Raw genomic sequence first — 18,399 nt, 5'->3', positions numbered from 1 at the left:
GCCTTTTACAATGCTCCCCATTGAGGAAGGCTCCTCGATGATCAACACTGAAAGTATGCACAGAACCACAAAATTGTTTGGGTTGAAAGAGATCTTTAAAGATCATCTAACCCAAGCCCTCTGTCATGGACAGGAAAATTTTTCACTAGACCAGGTTCCTTATAGTACAGACCAGTCTGACCTTGGACACTTCCAGTGACAGAGCAGCCACAGCTTCTCTGGGCACCCCTTTCAGTTTGTTCACTGAAGTACTAAAAGAAGTATAAGGCTCCCATATGAGTGAATTTGACCTCTGGAAAACACAACTTTGCATCAATCTGTTCAATCTTACCTGCACATGAATAAAATAAACCAAAACCAATCTTTGTAAGCATTGTTGAGTTTCAGTTTTCAAAGAGATAGAAAGAAAATGAGGGTGAGGATTTAGACCTATTGAGTATAATGTAACTAGTCACAGGCTATAAAATGAAAGATTTTATTAACCTAGGTGAAAGAAAAGCAGGAAATTGCCACATTTTATCATTTTCCAGCGAGGAGCCTCTGGTGGAATTGTTATTTCCAGGAGGGCGTAGTGATCCTAGAAGTGAGAATTGATTTAGATTTTTCTCTCATCATTCCACTGTGAAAATAGACTCTGAGCTTTTGCCAAATTCTGTAGGAGTGCCTCTTTTTAAAAATCATTATTACAATAAGGTCAAGTTCTTCTTAAATAAAACACTTTATATGCTTAAAATCTCATATGCTTGGAGTTTATTGTCTGCCACATCCCAATGTTTTACAAGTGTCCTATAATGATAGCTCCCTTTTTCATGCTGCATTTTGTAAAGAGATTTCAAAACATTTCCCAAAGAAAGTGAACTGTAATTATGCACATGGAAGAGATGGGGAAACAGAAACACCAAGAGGTAAAACGATTTGCCCAAGGTGAAGGACAAATTAGAGGCAGAGTCAGGCATAAATCCCATGTCTCCTGCTTTTTGCTTCCTTGCTAACCACAGCCTCACTTGGAGATGGTATCACCAGCTTGTAAAAGCAGTAGGGAACTGCTATGGGAGTACTGCAAAGTGCAACCTGATGTGAAGCTGGTATGGGATCAGAATCAGAGTCCACCTGCAGTTCTTCTTGGTCCCAGGGGTAGCAGGTAAATGGTAACTGATCTGAGAGGGGCTTGCAGAGCAGTGCTGGAGGCTCCTCACCGAACCTTGGGTGGGTACAGGGGCTACTGAAAGGCAGAGCCACCTCCATGGCTGCTGCATGGAGGAATCCTCCCTGCAAGCACTGAGGCACTGATAACCTCATGGTCCTGAAGAGGCATTGCTCAGAAACCAGGCCCACACAATTGTTCCCCTTCAGCAGCGATCAGAGTGGCTGAGCATGGAGACTCTGTACAGCAATGTGGAGCTGCTTTGTCCCTCAGGACATCGTGCCTTGGAGAGACGCAGGGGCAGCCTCCCCACCTGATTGCAGAACAGAAGGATTCCTGCATTCCCACAGTGCAGAAGGCTCCCAACTCTCCCGCTATTTGTGGTTTATTTGGCACATTAAGATTGATTTGAAATTATTTCCTGAGCATTCGCAAACCCAGCAAGTAGTTTCCCTTTAAAGTGCACCAGCTGTGACACTGGGCAGGTTCTGTAATTTCAAACGAGGCGCTAAGAGACTACTCCTTTCAACAGCTTTTTTTAATGAGTGTGGGTACCTGTTGCAATGAATCAATTAAAACTCCTCTGACACACCAGTTGTGTGTTGCCAGACCCGTTTCACAGGTTTCTCGGGAGGGAGGCTAACATGTGACAGCACACAGAGAAGCCAAGAGCGCTGGAGAAGATCAGAAGCCTGCATGAGTGAGCTCAGCTTTCCCAAATATTTTCTTAAAGCGCTATTCAAGAGACCACTGACCTCTGCAACAGACAGCGCCATGGTGGAGCAAGAGATGCTGCTATCGTGTGCTTATCCTCAAGAAAAGTGTAAGTGACCAAATATGATTTTGTATAAGAAATGAAAAGGGGGCTGGAGGAAGGAAATGAAAGAAATTATCTAGGTTGTATAATTGAAAAGACTGAGGGAGTAGAGGGGAAATGCTGAAAGAAGGAAATAAGGAAGCTATTAACTTCTTTATATTGTAGGCATGCAATTGAAATGCGATTAGCGTGCTTGCAAGCAAAAGAAAGGATGCTTGTATGCACAACTCTGATATAAAAGCTTCTTGAAGAAACTTGCTTTAATCTTTGACTTTCTGTTTGTATTTGCAAAGTGCTGTGGTGTGGAGCTGCTTGTGTGGTAGAGAACATGAACAATGAGCTTTGATTTAGTTACTTGAGAAGCAGACTGGAGTGCAAAGAAAGCATTTTCAAGAAAGACACGGTGTGATTAAAATCAACAGTTTTAAAAAAAAAAAAATCAACTTTTTTAACAATGCAATGCCTGTTTTTCCTGACACATCAGCACAATTTCTGATATTTTATCCCAATATCAGCTGAAATTAGGGTACAGTGGGAATATACCCAAACCCATCCCTCCTTCCTGAAAGCACACTGTCACAGAACCTCTTTGTGAACAAGAAATTTTATTTTTATTAGCAGAAAATATAATACAGACAATAAACCAAATAAAATCTCTACATATTGGCTTTCAAAATGCCTGAGAATGTTTTAAAAGACTAGTGAAATAACCAAGTCAGATTTCCAGCATGCTAAAGATGAGTATGACAGAAAGGTAGAAATGTAGCTGACTGCAACAAAGTCAGGTAACTAAGTGTGGACTGGACATGTCTGAACAAAATATTAAGCAAATATAGAAATGGAACTGGTATGCCCTGAAGCCGCTTCAGTGCACTGCCAGAACAGAATCCTGTGCAAGAGAAAAAAAACAAAAAAACCTTCTCCCTTTCAACTAAAGAAATGTTGCTTTTTGAATGGCCTAGCTTGCTTCATGGTGAGGTTATTTAAAATTTACTCCAGATTAAAGGATTGTCTTTGTTCTGTTTGTAAAACTATGACCTTGCACAGGGCTTTGTGTTCATTTTTGGGAGCAGAATAGAACAGGGATGTCAGCAAAATGCAGTTTACCTGTGGAGAGATGTTTTCACTTTTGTCTTGTTTTCTACTTCCTGCTGTGTGTATGCAAACGGCAAGAGAGATAAAAATCATCCTTACCACAGTGTCCTGTTGAGCTGACTTAGAAGCTCATAACCAACTGACTGTGACAGAGTTTAAATGAAACCTGGAGTTAAAACATCTGTGCTATTAAAAACCCCCAACCAAACCACACTTTCCTTTCTGCTGCCTAGTGTCCTATTAAAAGGTTTTTTAAAAAGCAGGATGACAATACTTTATTTTTAGCTTTGCTGCAACCTCAGCAATATAAATTATTGTTTTTGTTTCACGGACTGTTTTTTTTTTTTCCTGTTGTTCATTTTAATGTTAAATAGAAAATGGGAGTCATAGTGGGTTAAAGTCGTGCAATTGCCTTTTATGGAAAACTTAAAAAGTCACTGAACCTCTCAAATTGCTCAGTTTTGTGTACGAAATTTAACTTCTTACTGTGTGTCATTGTATTTGCATGTGTGTGAGAGAGATTTCTCAGTCTCAGTTCGGCTGTCAAATTCACAGAAATCTGACACACAGCGCTGTAGGGGCTGAAAAAATTGCATAGAGAAATCAAATCAAGCCCAAAGGAACTAAATCCACAGGAGGAAGGAAACCATGTAATACCTCAGGATGGATGAGCTGGGTTCACTAATTACACCTTGTGGTGCCGTGAATCAGCAGTGACCCCCCTGAAGCCAACAGGGTTACCCCATGGGCTTAGGAAAGGACTATGTGCGGGACCAGCCTCGCTGCATTTACAGCATTGAGCTCTTGCCCACACCAGGTAGGGTGTGTGTCTGACACGTTGAAAAGACAAACGGAGCACTGAATGGGTCCATTCCAGCTGTAAAGGGTCAAATTATGTCTCAGTGGGTGATGCTTTTCAGCTCAAAGCTAAGTGATGTCTTGGATTGATCCAAGAGGTCCAACTGCTGGAGATTTAAGCTTATAAATAAAAAACTGAGTCTTTTAGGAAATTCTTTCTGCTCAGCATGGTATGTCTTTGGAAGTCTGGACCTACTTGTTGGGAGCTGTTGGTTTTCTACCTGTTGCTATGTGAAGTCAACAAGAAACTGAAAACTTTATACCTGAACGAAAGGTCTGGCTGTCTGTAATGATGCATTTCCATGCGTCTTCTGCTTAATGCCATTTGTCTCCCTAAAAGACTTGCAAGGGAAAACTAAGATCTTTGGGGTTTTGACCTCTAAGACAAACCAGAATGGTTAGAACATCGAAAAATCAATGTAGTTAGTCACATGGCATGTTTTCCATAGAAGTGTGAGGGTCTAGTGCTGTAGTGTCATGTTAATCAGTCCACAGGTGAATATTTTGTCTTCCCTTGAAGGGAATATGAGCTAGGATTTTCTGTGGTCTGTAGCCTTATTTCGTGAGGTATTTGGAGCAAACTCTGTTGAAGTCATTAGAAATTCCCTAGGCAGAGGCAGCTTTCAAAGGAAAAAATAGTAAATTAGCCATTACAATGGATTTTACTCCTCTTAGAAAGAAAAAAGTGTACCAAATATGTTGTTGTTCCTGGAATAGGATGAACAGATTTCTAAACTATGTGACCTAGTCACACAGTATTCCTAAACAGCTGCTTGCAAATGTAAATTTCTAAGGAAAATGACAGAAGCTGGTTTTTTTGCACTTGTTGCTTTGCATTATTATCTTTTTCAATAATAGTTTCATATCTTTTGAGTATTTTGAATATCTTATGTTAGGCTGCTTCTTTAGGTAATATTTGTACATTCCCAAAGCCCAAATTTAGATTTATTTATTTATTAATTTATTAACTCTAGAAGAGCATATGACAAAAATACACTGGTCTAAGCATTCACTGGTCTAAGCATTAAAAACCCAAAAAACAGCCAGCCAAACAAACAAAAAAACAAACAAAACCAACAAAACCCTAAATCAAAACAAAAATAACTCACCAACAAGCAAACAAAAAACCCACAAAAAAACCCCAACACAATTGTGCTTGTGCTTTAGTTTTCTCAATTATTCTAAAAGCAAATCAACTTTCTCTTAGAAGCAAACAAAGATATTTCAACCACAAATTATGCTTGTAGAGAAGATCAGGGTTTTTTTGTTCGTTTGCTTGATTTTTGACCACTGTTTCTCAGCCCTGAAATGTCAAACACACTTTCAGGATGGCTTACTTAGATTTCAGATTTGAAAAAATATTGTACAATTAATATATTTCATTCTTGCTGTCTAAGAGCAGCACTGTGGTGTTATGTGTGTGCTGATGAGAAGATGTGGGAAATATCTGCTCTCTCTCTGTCTTGAGAAGACAAAAATATGGTGGTTGCCTAGGAGGAGTATTTAAAAAGTCTTTATTTGAAACAGTTTTCCCAGACACTTCCTCATTCTCAGTCTATTTTTTTTTTTCATTTTTTTCCTTTTCAAATCTAAATGTTTTGTTTGATCATGTTAGAAGGCATTTTTTTAGACTAAGATTCTTAAATTAATGATCATCCTCAAAGCAGGGTGATTCCCTGTTAGCAATATCACTTTTTTTAATCACTTCTCAAATGTGCCTGTAAAGACTTTTCTTTTGTTTGAATTGTGGATTAACATATTAAATCATGTCAGACTAAGAACTGGTCTCAGGTGGATCACAAGAAAAACAGCCCTAGCTATCTCCTGATGAACAGCTACCTTTTTAAAACCTAACAGGGAATCAATTTCTAATCTATCTAACACACTCTTTGTAAGTTCCAGTAAATGCACATTTTGAATTAAAAAGCCATGTACAGTTAAATTGCATGTCTTGGAGAAATCAAAATATACTGTTCTAATACAGATAGAGTTCTTGAACAGAGCTGTCATACTGTCAAAACAAAAGATTTATTTAAGGAAATCTGTTTTCCAGGGAACTGTGCTGCCTGTCAGCTTTTCTGGCTGATTTTTTGATATCTTGCCAAATTAACGCATCAGTTTATGTCAATCCAATCTATAGCTGTAGTCAGCTAATAGGAAATGAAGTCTGTATCACTCCTTAATTTCTGAAGATCAGATATGTCCAAAGGAAGTGAAAATAAACTGAAAACAAGCCAAAAGCAACACACATGCTATTCACATGCTTCTCCACTCAGAGCCACATTGAAAGATACTTCCATGTGAATTCCTGTGTGCTGAATTATCTTTGGAAGAAGGGCTTATGCAATGCAAGGGTGGAGCCCAGGCAGACATATAAGATGGACAAATGTGCCTGTCAAAGGTTACAGAGAAGTATTTTTGGGGAAACAGCTTAAGTTATGTTCTTCCTGAATAGAATGGCCACTAAAAATCTTCTCTGCATAACGTTGGTATAACCACAAACATCAAAACTCATTCTGCACAGGTTATTTTATATGTCCCAGAAAAATGCCAGGCTTAGCTGAAAAAGTGGATGGAGCAAACACCCAAACTCTGCAGGCTCCTCCAGGGGCCTGGCAGCTGCATAAAGGCTGCTCAGGAGCCCGGAGGATGCAGGACTTTGCCCACACAGGATCCTTGTGTTGAATGTTTGGCTGTTTGTGCTGCTGTGGTAACGCGGGTGGGAACGCCACCAGAGCTGGAGGCGTGCAGCTCCCCGTGCAGGGAGATGGGCTCTGGGGGACACTGGGAGCTGGCCTAGGCTAACTCTGCCAGAAAGAGAAACAATGTTCAGGGAGAAAACAGCTGACAGAAGTTTAAAATGGACTCAGAATAGATTTGCAGTATCACTTGGGGTACATGTCACATCTCAAAGGCATCATACACACATCTATGGCCCACACATCTAGTCCTGGGTCCAGGAAGGTTTCTGGCTCTCTTAAGGTTTTTTTTCTTCAATCACATCTGTAAGTATCTTCATCACTTTTGCGTTACTGGGTTCCCTAGGGGTAGACATTCTACTGCACTGGCCACACAAAGCTATTGGTACTGGGGTACTGGGGTGTCTACTTGTATTTCTCACCATACCATAGCATAACTTTGCCTATGAATAATACGAAACCAAAACAAACAACCCCACAAAGCAATCCTGCTATCATATTTTTGGCCCAGTTATGCTGTCAAAGTTGTAATGATGTAAATGAGAACAAAATTTTGCAGTGTTTCCTTCCAGAGTGATGGGATTTGGAGCACTGCAGTCTGCAGGAGACTGTCCTTTGCTGCTCATTTAAAAGGAGCAAGGTGTCAAATCCACATCAGATTTTCTGACCTGGGATTTGACCTAGCTGAGACATTTAAGACTAAAATCCCAACAAAGCTGCTGGTGATTAAAAGCTTTTTTGCTCTTCAGTTTTCCAAGATCTTGAAGCTGTATGTCTGTTTATATCCTGAGATGTCCCAGTCTTAGTGGGGTTGAATGGGTAATTCAAGTGTCACTTTGTACATACCTCTAACTAAGCCTATTGTAGGGACAATTGGTCCCACAAATGTGTTCTAACCATACTCAGCTTTCAGGGACATATTTCTCACCTTATTATGAACAGTGACTCTTGCTTTTTGCTGCCAAAGTTCAGAATTCCTGTTCTTGCCCAAGCACTTCTTTGTAGACTGAGTATTTACTTCAGAGGCCTTGGAGATTTTTGTTCCTTATGTGAATAGAGAATGTTGAGATCTTTTCAGCCTCTTGAGACACAGCCATGCCAGCAGCAGAGAGGCTATTCTGGCAACAGGCAGGCCCACTTCTACCATGCCACCAGCCTGGTTCTGGTTATTCATTTCAAGCGGAGCTGGACAGGCCTGAGTTTTAGTTTCCCTGCTGGGACTTTTTCCTTGTCATTCACATTCAACCACCAGTGGATAAAACACAGAAAACCAAGCAGAGACAAGGGCCAGAAGGCTGGATGCCCTCATGCCAGGTGAGTGTCCTGAGCATGAGGAAACCTGACTCAATTGCCTAATATGCTCCTTCTCTTAATGGAGTAGTGTTTTTTGAAATGTTTCCTGCACAGTTGCAGATGGAGGATGAGGAGCACATCCCTCCAGCCCACTCAGCCTGACCTACTTTAGAGCTGCTAAAGGCATAAGCTTGGAGGGAAGGAGGGTGGGCAGGAACTGCAGTCCCCTTTCCACACGCACTGTGCAGCCAAAGCGAGGAGCCAAACTCAGGATATCCAATTCCCAGGTCACTGCTTGAGCAGAAGGGTCTGCTGTGGTTGTGTGGAAACTGTGGCAAAGAGGGAACATGAAAAAGCTTAAGGCCTATACAGTTCTCTGAAGGGAAGAAGAAAAAGAAAAGGAAAATAAATAAAGGGGGCAGAAAAGCCCCAAAAGTTATATTTTGGAAGGGATCCAGTTTGCAGATCCCAACCAGATGCTAGTATCTCCTTGCAGGTCTGACAGGTAGGTTTTAAGGTTTCTCTCTCCACCCAGCCAGCTTTATTGGCTAGGTCTGTGCAGGTACATGCTAAGCTCCTTGGGGTTGTTATTGCTAGCTCCTAACACTCTTTGTGCACTTTATAGATCTATTGCTCAGGATTCATACTCTGCTCAAAGGCCTGAGATCTTAAATATGGGGTATTACACCAACTTATTCTGAGTCACCAAAGCCCTTTATTGAATCTGGCCCCAGTGCATTTTCCAGGTTTATATGCAGAGCAGCAGGTATTATTACTAGGAGTAACTGGGTTAATAACAGGGCCTCCTAGAGAGAAAGCAATTTGTAACACCTCTGATGCTTTGACTGAAACATGTTCATTACCCCCATTCCCAGTTATGTAACAGGGAGAAAAATATCCAAAAACCACTTCTTGCAGAAATGTCTGCAGTACCCGCTGCCTGTATGGCCACTGTGTCCTCTTTGCTCAGACTTACAGGGTTACAGTAGCCTCGAACATCCTCAGCAGAATGCCCCTTGAGCTTTGGGAGCTGGACATGGGTTAAAAAAATAAATGCAACAAGCACACACACACACACACAAAACCCCAAAATGAAACAAAACAGTAAAAAAACCACCAAACATGAAAACAAATGAACCCCCCCCCAACAACAATAACAAAAACCCAGACAAAAAGACATTTATCTTCACTGTGGACAGACAGTTGTTGCACACTTGAAGTCTGACAGATGTGGTTTTCTGGCAAGTGGGTGAGAAAAAAGCAATATCTGAATCATGTTAGGGAGAAGGGTGAGTCTTTTCTTCAATTTGAGAGAAAAAGATTTGAAAACTTTCAAATTTGTCCTTAGCAGCTCTACATGCAACATATGGTCCTTCCTGAGCTTTTGACTGTTCCCAATGTGGGACTCTGCCAAATGAAAGTTAAACAAAAGCTACCCTTACAAAAATATTTAGGAAGCCCTGTTTTAGAAGTGACTGCACATGTTGGCTGTGACTCAGAGCACACCCACACACTGGGTAGATAGATTAGCATCTAAACCACCAGGCAAGTTCCAATTCTTGCTCAGAAGGTCAAAAAAGCCTGGGAAATGTCCATTGCTCCCTTTCTACTCAGAACAATTATTTTTCTCCAGATTAAAAAGTCATTTTGGATGGCACTGAAACAGTGAAGTCAACTGATTTATTGTCATAAACAATTGTGTTCAAAGTTTGGAACCAATTTTGTAATTTCAGGACAAAAGAATAAAGTAGAGATCAAAAAACAAATTTTAAAAAAGGAAAAAGGGAAAAAAAATAACAAAAATGCCCAACACTCCAAAAGCCAAACCATTTCCTTCAGATTGGTTTCTTTCAACATTTGTTTTTGCTGCACAGAAACCAATGGGATTCATAAAATATTTGCTAGGGAGATAAATATTAATTGAAGAGAGATGAAAGCCAAAAGTGTCCTTGATAATGTTTTGTCTGGAATTGGAAAAGGTCAAATCTGATGTAGTTAATTTTCTTTTTTTTTTTTTTTTTAATTTGGTGTCATAATATGAGATCACAACAGCTCAAAATACTGAGACTGCCATCTGCATTTCCCTTGGCTTCCACACACAGTAGCTGGCCCATTTCCAAGACCTCTGTGACTGGAGTCCCTGCACCTCCTTTGGTGTTTTTAGGACGGCAATGGATGCCCACCTTCCCTGTCCTTCCTCCCACCCTGAGGAGACACAGGGATGAACCTGGGGTACAGCTCATAGCACTAGGGGAATTTATGAGGCTAGAAATTAAGTTGTCCTGAAGTTTGAGGTACCTCCTAACCAGGAGAGGAAAAAAGGCTATCAATAAACATTTTCCATAGTGGTGCATGTTTTACAGGTTGCGGCAAAAGGCTTTTAGTATAGAGCTAGAAGTTGTGGGTTGTCCTGAAGACCGAGATTTAGTCTGCTCTAGAAACCTCAGACATTCATGCAACCTAAATCACGAATAAGAATATTTGTGAAATCAAAGTAAAGAAAATAAACTTCTAGAGATGCCAAAAAATATGTAAACAAGAGAGGGGCAGAAGTAAAGTCAGAACTAAAAGCACTTTACAGGCTTCCAGCCGTGGTATCACATCAAGTCTGATTGCAAAGGGAAGCTGCTAGTTAGGTAATTCTTGTGACATCAGGCATTCTAAGGTAGCTCCAGGCTTTTTGTCTGTGCTTCATTCTGTACTTTTACTGTTGTGCCTGAGATAATGAGAAGGAAAATAGCATATGGTGGGAATGGAGAGTGACAGCAGAGTCTGAGTGGAAGAAAACACTTTTTCCTTTTTATTTTTAATGATGATGGGGGGAAAGGGTCAGAAAAGCACAATGATGTGAGTTTCAGTAATATAGAAACAGCCTGGAGCTATATTCACTGTTGCAGACTTGCCATGGAGGAAATACAACAGATCTACAAGATATATGGCCATTATTAATATTTCAGCTGTACAGGCAAAGCAGGGATTAGTTAAATCTTTATTAATAGTTAATCCCTTGCAAAACCAGGGGCGGAAATACTAACTCACCTTGATGGCTTGTGGTTTGGATTTCTTTTCCCCCAGTGTGGCTTTTCACTGAGCTGCCTGTTGTTCTCTGTGATTCAGAGACAAATGGCCTTATGAGCCTCCTAGAGAATCCTTTACCAATGATAAAACCAGCAGGAATGAGAAAGAGGAAAAATAAATGGCATGAAGGAGATGGCTTTTCTATTTTCATTCTCCCACCGGTGCTGTGTGAGAGGTAGTCCAAGACATTGGACAAAAACCAACATAAGTGTCTAGAACCAGTGTTCAGCAAAACCTGCTTTTCTTCTGCATTTACAGTGCCATTTCAACAAGTTAGATCTTGTTCCCTCTTCCAGAGTAACCATCATGTGTTCAACAGTGAGGGTGCTCTTGCCAAAACATATTTCTTATCAAGATTATTCTTTTGCATGATAAAATATCAAAGACTCTGTATGATTAATCTTTTGAACTTTTCTTGTTAATAAATACAGAATTCTCTCTGGCCTCATAAATGTTTTCCAGCAACTCTTTTTCTTCAAGTGGAAGTTTTGATGTTTATCAGAACTATTTGGGTCACTATTCTTTCTTGCATTTTCTTCTTTATTGAAAACAAAGAAAGAACCACATTTCATGAAGAATATTTTCATTTTTGTTAAATTTTATTTTCATTATTAAATTAAAGAGAGCATGCCTTTTCCTCCCTGCCTTCCCTGCAGGTAGGGGCTAGTCAACCATCCTACAAGCAGCTCATGCTCAGAGAAAGCAATACTGGGAAATTTTGCTAGGCTTCACTGGAGAGAAATTATCCAGGGGGAAGAAAAAAGTATATTGCTGTAGGAAGGTGTTCTATCCATGGAGATCACCCTCAGGAGCAGTGAGGGACCGTTGCTTCTCTGGAAATGTGGCATTCCCCAGGCATGCCATTTGACAGCCACCATGGCCATGACACAGGACAGGCTGGCAGCACCTGCATCCCTCTTGGTTTGTAACTATCTGAGATGGCAGGAAGCTATTGGCCATTAAGTCTTTTCCAACAGCTAGTAGTCATGGCTTCTGTGACAGAAAAGCCTATGGAAATCATGGATCTGCTCTGCCATTTTGGATTTGGCCTGTGGCTTTGTATGTTGTAGGAGGGCTCAGGTAAGTTGTCTTCTTTCCACATAACAGTATCACAGTTAGTTGTTTTTCCTCGCTGCTTCCACTTTAGTTGTTTTCTTTCTGTGCAGTAATTCTTTCAATATCAGCTTCCCCTCGCTGGTGATCACTGAGGGCTCTGCCCTCTGGCCATGAGAGGAGAAGACCTTGGATGAGGACTGATAACCAGCCTCTCCTCAGGGAGGCCAGAAGGGTGGAATGTTGTATAGGGTTTGCAGCGTGACGTCTTGGTAGCCTGAGAGGAGGCTACAGGCATGGATTCTGTGAGAAGTTGATAGAAAATGTCCCCATGTTTGATGGAGCCAGTGCTGGGGGGCTCCAAAATGGACCCACTGCTGGCCAAGGCTGAGCCTGGCAGCAGCAATGGCAGGACTTCTGGGATGGCATATTTAAGAAGGGGGAAAACTTACTGTACAAAAGCAACTGTAGTCCGGGAGAGGAGTGGGAATATGTGAGCTGAACAGCCCTGCAGACCCAAGGTCAGTGGATATGGAGGGGCAGGAGGTGCTCCAGGCACTGGAGCTGTGGTTCCCCTGCAAGCTGTGGTGCAGACCATGATGAGGCAGCTGTGCTTCTGCAGCTCATGGAGGAGCACAGTGGAGCAGAAATCAACCTGGAGCGATGGAGGGGCCCACACCAGAGCAGGTGGAGGTACCTGAAGGACCCCATGGGGAGCCCCGGCTGGAGCAGGATCTTGACAGGACCTGTGGAGAGAGGAGTCTACATGGGAGCAGGGTTGCTGTCAGGACTTGTGACCCATGGGGGACCCACAGTAGAGCAGCCTGTTCCTGAAGGGCCACCTCCTGTGGGAGGGACCCATTGGCTTTAATGAGCACTTGGTTTCCAGTCAGAGTCAGTCTTCCACAGATGGCTTTTACCTCCAAAATGCTCAAAATGCTCCTGATGGGGAAGTGCAGGTCTTCTCACTGCCTGTGGACTCAGATGAAGGCTGTGAGGGCTCAATCCAAATCTCTGTGGAAACAGGGTCTTTGTTACCTGGAGAAACTCAGGTAACACCTCGCATCAGCCCTGCAGTTTTACTCAGGCCACCTTGCTGCTGTGATTCCCTCCAGCTCTCCCTGAAGAGCCCCACTGGTAATATGGTATTTATAGCTAAAGTACTCTGGCCACATCAGGAGAAAGGTGAGCAGGTGTCTCCTGATGTGTCTTCTTGAATGACCTCCTGTAGCTTGAGCTCCCTGCCCCACAGGACAGCATGCAGAAGAAAGCTCCTTGCAGAGTGCAAAGTGAGGCCGCCACATCTGTTCCCTTGGTCAGACCAGACCTGAGGGAAAACCTGTGGGGAGCCGTCAAGTTGCTATACTGCAGGCATGTCAGGAAAAGAGTGGGAGAATGTACAGGCTCCCAGTGGCAGAATGGACAACTGTTTCCAGCTTCCAGAGGGACAACTGATTGAATACCACCACCATTTCTGCCTTTCTGCTGTTGGGGTTTTTTTTCTGCCATGTAAAGTTATAGCAGCAGCGACTGCCAGACTGCAATCTATCCCATTTCTAGCTGATAATATGTAACATATGTGTGTAAAGTGAAATATTAATTTTCAGGTGTGGCATCCATAACAGTAAAAAAGAATTTTAGCCATATAAACTAGACTCCTATTAATATTGGAGTTAATATGCCATTTTCTTAATTGTATTTGATACCATTAAGCTGGAACTGTTTGCTTTTTTTAACAATTACTTTTATTGCTATTGTGGCATTATTGTTTGTATTTTTAATGAGGCCAGTGAAACAGTATTCATCAGTTTAATTTTTCTGAAGCATTTTATCAACTCTAGGATATTAACAAAAATTATATAAAAGAAATATCTGTGACATGAAGCAGAGCATATTAGCAGTAATCAAGTTCATGCTTATCATCTTTACAACCTCATAGGTACATGTGGTTGTTTGTAGGCAAATATCATGACATTCCTGTGCTTTTTCTATAGTAGGCAATAATCTATCAGCTGACTCAGTCTCCCAATTTGATTTTATATCCTCAGATAATCTAATATTGAAAACCTGGAAAGATGCGCCAGACTGGTTACTGTGATGAGTAAGCCAACAGCATGCACCTCAGGCTCTCAGTGGAAAGGCAAGGCTGTGTTTTAACCTCAGCCTCAAAATCTGGTATTTTCATACCACATATTTTTTTAAGATTTACACCAAACCTTGGAAAACAGGTCTGTCAGATGTTGTGTGAATCAAGCATGCCCCTATATCCACTGAGAGCTTGTCATCACTGTAACAAAGCTCTTGCAAATTCTTCCTGCTGCCCCTATAGCCACAGTTCTTTCCTAAACTGGGGAGCAGGTGTTTACAAAACATGAGTGTTGCTTCCTACCAGAGTGATAAGGGAGAGAAAAAAAAGCTAAAAGCTGACAGCAGAGAGCATCTACTTGGCAAGTTCTGTGTGCTTGAAGAAAAGACAGCTATCGAATTGGACTGTTATACTAACTTCTTCCCTTCATATGCTAGCTTATTGCCCCCTGAAAATGCTTGCATCCTTTTCTGCTGTTACTTGTCTGCTGGAATGAATCTGCTGTATTTTGTGCCAGAAAAAATGAGTTAAACAGAAATCTGATTCATTAAACTGGAATCTTGAGAGGAGAAGATTCCTGGCAAAGGGGACTCCTCTCCCCTCTGGTCTGGTTAGTACTGATGATTCTTCTGGAAAGGAATACTTAATAAATAACAAACTATCGAATGTAAAGATATATCAGTTTAGGAGATGTCACCATTACCCTCAGGGCACAGTGGCAGCACAGCCTGCCTGTGCTAACTGAAACAGGGCAATTCCTAACCCTGCAGTCCATGTCATTCTGGGTACATGGAAAATTTGTCTTTATAAGGGCATGGCAAATTCCTTCCTTGCTTCTAGTGCCACTGGAAGATCTGTCTACTGTGTCCAAGATGGGTGTAGCGATTTTCCTGAATCTGAGCCACAAGACAGCTGCTGGAGGACTAAAGGGAGGAGTAATTCATGGTGGCAGATGATAACAGCTTCCACAGAGCTCTCAGTTGTCTGCTGTGGGAGGGGTCCAGGCGAGGCAGACAGCTGGGGCCCAGCCCAGCTCAGCAATACCACCCTCAAAACAGCCTGAGCTGCCTTTCTTCCTCACCTCTCTGGGGTTTCATCCCTGCAGTGCCATGCCTAGTGCCCACCATGTGCTCTCCCCACCCCACAGTGCAGGTGCTCATGGCTGGAGGCCCCTTGTATGGTGTTCCACATGTGGGCAGACCAGTTCATGGCTTGGGCTCCCTTCTGAGTCTCTACAAAGCACCTACTCTGTGCCAGCTTTAAAAAAGCTTAGATAATGCCTAGTACATCCAGAAATTGTCCTCTTGAGTTTCTTCCTTGCCTTCAACAAAATTCCTTGGAGCCATGAGTCCTGGGTGGGTGTAAAACATGCTAAGGAATTTTGATTTCTTTTGGTGTAATCTGCTGTCAGCCAGGGACTGTAAAATGCACAGGGCTGCAGAGGTACTTTGATATCATTAGCTTAGCAAAAAAAAAAAAGAAAAAAAGGTTCTTGTTATAAAAACAAAAAGGCAGCTGGCTGTACAGTGGTCACAAATTGGAAATGACTAGCAGCTTTTAGAAGGAAGTCCATCGTGTCTGAAAAGTACCTAAGAAAGAAGGGGAAAGAGCAGATAAAGCAAACTAGACAAGTGAAAGGTACTACTTTCATTTTCTGGTAGTATGCCAATTTGCAATTGCTGGATATTAGCAAGGTGAAAGGTGTGAATTACAATGACAAAAGAGTCATTAGGCCAATTTTCAACAAATATCCTCAAACTTTGCCTTGTTTCTGATGTAATATAATCTCATTTTAGATCTATGTTTATGTTAAAAGGAGGGAATTAACCCTTCTGGTAATTGCAGACCAGTTAATCCTGCTTTTGCTTACTATGAGGGATTACTGTCATGGGGCAGTTGCTACAGAGCACTCGATAGAGCCTGGCTGGTTTTGTTGCCTTGCTCAGGCAATCTCGCTGTCACCTGGCTCTGTAGTGCCCCCAATCCCTCTGACTTGTGCACCCAGGCAGCAAACCTGGCTATGAACTACTTGGAGTGGAGAGTTTTGTTTTGAAGAGAAAACTGTGAGATGGGAACTCACCAGGAGCTGCTCCAAAAACAATCTTGTTTCCTCTGTCAATCATTCAAAGGCTATTTTTCCAATTTTGGGGTTTTTTTCTTTTTAAATGGCTTTGGACTTTACACCACGTTTCCCTCAGGTGTGCAGTGTAACCTGGTTTTTTTCAAACCCTACCCTGAACCCTTCTTAAGTGTGATCTTCATTCTTCCTCTGCCTTGGGCTGTATGAGCCCCTAGTGCCACCACTCCTAGTGGGATCCCAGTATTGCCACACCTCCCCTGCCCAGCTGCACTTGGAAGTTTAAGGCTGCTCCTATGGAAGGTATATAAGTGATTAACTAATAACCTGTGAAGAGTTTTTTCAAAACATGACGGATTCTTCTATTCACAGTCATAATACATTGTAAAAAACTATTAAATGGGTTCAGTGTTCAATCTCTGAAGACTTCCTTGAAGGCACCTGTTTGTTCTTTTCAGCCTAGATCTCCATCACTGTCAGGGAGCAATGTTTTGTGTGATGGGGAGGCTTTTTCTTCTCTTTCAGGGCCTGCCTTTTTGCAATTCAAACTCCTTCATAACTCTCACAGATCATTCAGCCTCAATAGATTTCTAGATTAAATAACAATAGTTCAATAGTTTGGACAAATAGTTCAATAGTTTGGACCCTTCTTTTCTTTTTTTTCTCTGTGACCAAATGTGGGAAGAAACATCCTTTTAGACCATTCCTAGTTGAAGGCAATTCCTGAATATTTGTCTTCCCCAGTGTTTCTTCAGAGCATTATCCTTGTCTCTATTTTGCTGTTTCTTTAAAACTTTTGGGTTCTCCTTATGCGTTCAGCCAGAAGACCATCACACTGAGAACCTGAATTCCCCAACACTGTTAATGAGCTGATTTGTAAGTGGTGGGACTATAATGAGAAATTCTGGTGCAAATTCTCCCATGTTTAATAAGATTTATATTTGTTCTTGTACCCCTAATGGTCTATTAATAGTGTTTCTTTTCCAGCTTCACTCTCAAGCCTACTTTTCTGAGACTGTAAGAATTGTAGAACATTCTGACACATTTCATCAAAACTAGATTCAAAACCTTTTGGGGGTGTGGGAAGAGAGAAGGAGGACAGGCAAGCAGAGACACACTGAGAGAATGATAATGTAATCCTTATTTTCTTAGGACACCAGACCAAAGTGTATCACAGACAACTTTTTTGTCCTCCACAATATTTCAAAATAAAATTTTAGGGAATCTGAATAAAAGGTCACAATTTAAGTTTGTTTAATGAAAGCATTTCAATGAATTTTTAAAAGTGTGGGTTTTCATTCTTTTCACATCATCTGAAACTCTCAACTAGTTTCTTTATTCACTGCCCAAGATTCAAAAAAACCACTTAAATGAAAAGCAGGGAAATAAAAATCTTTATCTTATGTAAATAACAGAATCAACTCTTTGTTTTCTGATTATGATGACAACGGCCATAACTCTGCTGTTCATCTGTATTTCAATGCAAAACCATTCTGAGAGTTGCTCTTTCTAACCAATGATGCAATTCCACTGTTAGGATGGAAAGCTCCACAGCTTTCCCAAGTAGGGGATCATATTACAGGTTTGGGAGTTTTTTCCTTCTTTCTTTATATTTTTGGACTTTGATTAAAGCTAGTGAAAATGATACTTTTCCTTCTTGTTGGGAATCCAGAGATACCAAGTGAGGACAAATGGAAGAAAAAGAGTTCTAAATGTTCCACAGTGGCAGAACAAAACAAACGAACAAACAAAAAACCCACAAAAAAAAACCCCAACTCCCTCCACCAAAAAACCCCAACCAGCCAAAAAAAGTTTTAGAAAAAAATTAAAATATTTTATTTAGGAATAAAATCGAGTTTGAAAGTTCACTTTCCATTGCTGCCACATGGCTTTTAAGAGCCAATGAGAAGAGGGACCAGCTGTGAGATAAGTCTGGAAACCTCTGAATCAACAGGGATTTGAGGCTTTCCAGCCCTGTATTGCACAGTCTAAAGCTAAGGTTCAGTGAAGATAAACCCTAAGGGTTACCAGCCCCTTGTTTCTGCAGCAGAAACCTTGGGGATTATTTTTCACTCCACGTGGCAAGGCTGTGCAGGAATCTGACTGAAAAACCCACAAGTAATCACAGGCATTACAAGATGTGGGGGCACCAAAGCCCACTGAGTATCTTCTCAGGAAGTCTTATTTCTCTGTTCTTTT

The 18,399-nt window shown here is 41.4% G+C and overlaps 1 protein-coding gene across 3 annotated transcripts in view; it reads left to right on the top strand.

Moving 5' to 3' along the window:
* Window positions 1-1,891: 1,891 nt before the first annotated feature.
* PTPN3 (protein tyrosine phosphatase non-receptor type 3) overlaps window positions 1,892-18,399 on the top strand; it is a 158,404-nt gene continuing 141,896 nt past the window's right edge. For 2 of the 3 annotated variants that reach the window (XM_059479258.1, XM_059479251.1), the window contains exon 1: window positions 1,900-1,967. In XM_059479258.1, the coding sequence (XP_059335241.1) occupies window positions 1,919-1,967 (49 nt within the window). In that variant the 5' untranslated portion in view covers window positions 1,900-1,918. Of the gene's footprint in view, window positions 1,968-18,399 lie in introns of all 3 variants that reach the window. The other variant, XM_059479242.1, reaches the window with a different exon arrangement.

Source organism: Ammospiza nelsoni, chromosome 1, assembly GCF_027579445.1.
Source record: "Ammospiza nelsoni isolate bAmmNel1 chromosome 1, bAmmNel1.pri, whole genome shotgun sequence".
Taxonomy (NCBI): Eukaryota; Metazoa; Chordata; class Aves; order Passeriformes; family Passerellidae; genus Ammospiza; species Ammospiza nelsoni.
Note: the sequence above shows the minus strand (reverse complement) of the source record. Positions and strands in the feature narration are given on the sequence as shown.